At 42.5% G+C, this 3,421-nt stretch overlaps 1 protein-coding gene across 1 annotated transcript; it reads right to left on the reverse strand.

The window, feature by feature from the left end:
* Positions 1-412: 412 nt before the first annotated feature.
* Positions 413-2,431, reverse strand: LOC125314177 (L-type lectin-domain containing receptor kinase IX.2-like). Its single transcript, XM_048275676.1, has one exon. It carries the CDS (start codon positions 2,429-2,431, stop codon positions 413-415), a length of 2,019 nt encoding a protein of 672 aa, XP_048131633.1.
* Positions 2,432-3,421: the final 990 nt, after the last annotated feature.

Below are 3,421 nucleotides of genomic sequence, written 5' to 3' on the forward strand. Positions count from 1 at the left end.
AGACGAAGAGAGTTATATATTTGTGAAGTTGTGAACAGTTGTGAGCAATATCAATAACATACGATTTGGTGTCCATTTAAAGATATCAAATCAATACAACTCTTGGGAATAGGTACCTTATCTCCAACCATCACCACTCTTCACATTTGAAATGACTTATTTTCAAAACTGTCAGTCATCTCTATTTTGAAACAAAGAGTCATCTCTTTTCATTAAAGAGTCACATCTTTATGATAACAAATTATTTCAACAATCGTAACCATCAACTTCAGAAACAAAAGCAACATTAAGAGACCCATATTAAACGTATATACATGAAAGTAACTTTTTGCTTGAAGATGACATGTACGCGGAAAGAGTCACCATTGCTTGCGTTCAAACGGAGTTGGCATTTGCCCGAAACTGGAACCATCTAGACCGGACCTTCCATCAACTGTCTCAGATCTGCGGGAAGGTTGGAAAGATCTGCCCTCGAGTTCAAGATGGACATCGCCTCTGCAATCGAGGGCCGAAGGCTAACATCGAGATGAGCACACCAAAGCCCCACGATCATCAAGACCTTCGCCTGTTCCTTGTCGAAATTTATGCCGAGCTTCAAGTCCATGGGCAAGTTCCCCTGCCCATATTGCTTCCGAACCCACTCTACCAGGTGGACTTGGTCTTGGATGACTCTTCTCCCACATACTATTTCCAAAAGGACGACTCCGAAACTGAAGACATCGGATTCCTTACTTACCTTACCAGTCTGATAGCATTCCGGAGCCAAGTAACCCTGCGTTCCTTTCAGTTGGGTTGTTTTTTGGCCTTTGGCGTGGTCGACTAGCCTAGCCAAGCCGAAATCTCCCAATTTGGCCTCGAACTTTTCATCGAGCAAGGCGTTGCTAGATTTGATATCCCTGTGGATCACGCATTGATTCCATTTTTCGTGCAGGTGGTGCAGGCCCGAGGCTAATCCCTGAGCGATGTTGTACCTCCTTTCCCACGTCAACAAGCTTCTGCCTTTAAAAAGATGATCCTCCAAGCTACCTTCTCTCATGAATTCGTAAACCAGGGCGAACTTGTTTGCCTCGTGACAATATCCTAAAAGTTGCACCAAGTTTCTGTGCTTAAGTTGGCTTCCCGACATCACCTCGGACAGATACTCATCTATTCCTTGGTTTGAATCAGAGTGTATTATCTTCACAGCGACTGGGGTGCAAGCGTCTCCTATGTGCCCTTCATATACGTTGCCGAAACCTCCTTTTCCCAAGATCCTGGCCTCTGCAAAAGAATTGGTCGCAGTCATCAACTCTTCATATGAGAACTTCTTGAGTCTCAACTTTTCGAGCTTCTCAGTTAAATTCGCATTGTGGTCGTCTTCTTCTATACCTCTCTCGGTGTCGATCATGTTCTCTTCAGTTTTCTTAGATGCATTATCATCCTCCCGCCTAACATTGCTCGGGTATGGACGAGTGACTTTTGCCCTACAATATACCCAAGCAAGAATGATTACCACCAATATACCAACGCAGCCAATGGCTATGAGCAGCCACTGCCGCCAAGATAAGGTAGTCTTTTCGGGCCGGAGCCGTAAACTAGAGCTAAATTCCCATGAGTGGATGATGTGATATTCAAATGCAGCTCCAGTGGCAGCTGAGAAACCAACATCCACCCACTCTGGTAAATACTCACTTAAGTTGAGTGGGGCATAGTGAAGACTGATTGAGTTACTGGAATTCCCATCAGCGTCCATCAAGACAACGCTCAAATTTTTCGCCTGTGATTCGTACGTTATCGAAGCATTAACCAACCCACTGACCTTCATGGTTTTGTTCAACCATGGGACGGCGACATTGGCCACAGACCTGATGTTGTTTAAATCTATACCAACATGTGGAACATCCCCATCCCAGGGATTCTTGAAAGTGTCAATCTCGATTGCAACAAAAGAACCCCTGGGAAGACCTAGATATTCTCCTCCCCAGTCACATGACATGCCTGAGCCTGGAGGAGCAACAAAGAAAGCCAACCCATCGCCGGAAACGTTCCTACTTTGAGAGTCGATGCTGAATACAAACTGGGCGACGAAATCTGCCGCATTCCCCGTAGCCTTGTCCCAAAGACGCATTTCCTTGGAATACATAGCTTGCCCGCAATTTCCACTCGGGTTTTGGTTCGGCTGGCTTGGGCTGAGATATAGGTTAGGAGACAGCACAGAGGCATTCCCTTGAATGTCTAGGAGCTTGAGGCTCTCAGAGCTAAATGAGGGGAAATCAAAAGATGTGTTCTCAAAGCGCGTAGCTGAAGCTAAAAAGGGTTTGAACAGAGAGACCATCAAGACTACTACTAATGTGGATGTGGGAGCTTGATCCATCATACTCACCGCTCGGCAATTAAAACTGAAAAAGGTGATGCGACCACCAAGCTCTAGTGGCAAAGTGACAATCGCCATAATAAGTCTGACAATCACCAAGCTCAGCGGGATTCTATTGGAACCTTGAAATAGGCTCGACGAACCGCGTGTTACTAAGAAAGACAGCATAATATGGTTGAGAACGGCCGGCTGTAATGTCTGGTTGATCTCATGTGGGAGGATGTTCCTAGGAAACATATTACAAGTCTGACTAGATGATCGGACGGCAGATTTAGATATAATTAAGGGCATCATCAAACGAAAATCGTATTCGGTGATCCTATATTAAGCCAAGTCTTTCGGTCGTCTTATTTGTCGATGTGAAAACAAATTAAATATAGAGGAATTGAGTTGTTGCTGTTGTGTCCTTTCGATCAATTTAAAAGGCGATGTCCATGTCTTCTAGGAAGAACCGATGCGACGGGTAAATAAAACTCTTTCTTATCAATTACAAGTTTCGTATGCATTTCTTTGCGACGCCTTAAATTCACCAACTCTTTCTACAAATTACTGACCTTAATTGCAGTAACTTATCAATAATTCTCTGATTAAATTACTAACTAGAGATCGAGTTACCAGCTATCATTTGAGTTGTATATGAAGCATTTTTTTTTAAATTACCAACTTTTCTGATCTTTATCAACTTTAAATTACCTTTCTTCCAATTGTTTATAGAATCCCAAAAACTCTACCCTACCTTAAACCCTAATCCTCTTTGCTTCCTTCATCGTTTTGCCCTGCCAACACCCTAATCCTCTTTTATTCTCTCTTATTGTTCCATTACCAAATCCCCTCTTCCCAAATAATCTTTCCTCAGCTTCGATTTCTTCAATTTCTTAATTCGTGGTTTTCAGCTTAGAAATAAATACTTCTTCTCTAGAAATTAACTTTTGGTCACTAGTTGAATTTTATACTTTTGCTTCTGAGCAGAAGTTGATTTTTCTACTTCTGGAGAGAAGTAATTTTTTTTTTTTACTTGTTCAATTGGCTCTATTTCTAGAATAAAAAAATGCTCCAAAATTTGCGTTT

Source organism: Rhodamnia argentea, chromosome 3 (genome assembly GCF_020921035.1).
Source record: "Rhodamnia argentea isolate NSW1041297 chromosome 3, ASM2092103v1, whole genome shotgun sequence".
NCBI lineage: Eukaryota > Viridiplantae > Streptophyta > Magnoliopsida > Myrtales > Myrtaceae > Rhodamnia > Rhodamnia argentea.

Coding starts and splice junctions, on each gene's coding strand:
- LOC125314177 (XM_048275676.1), bottom strand. CDS start 2,431: ATGGCGATTGTCACTTTGCCACTAGAGCTTGGTGGTCGCATCACCTTT.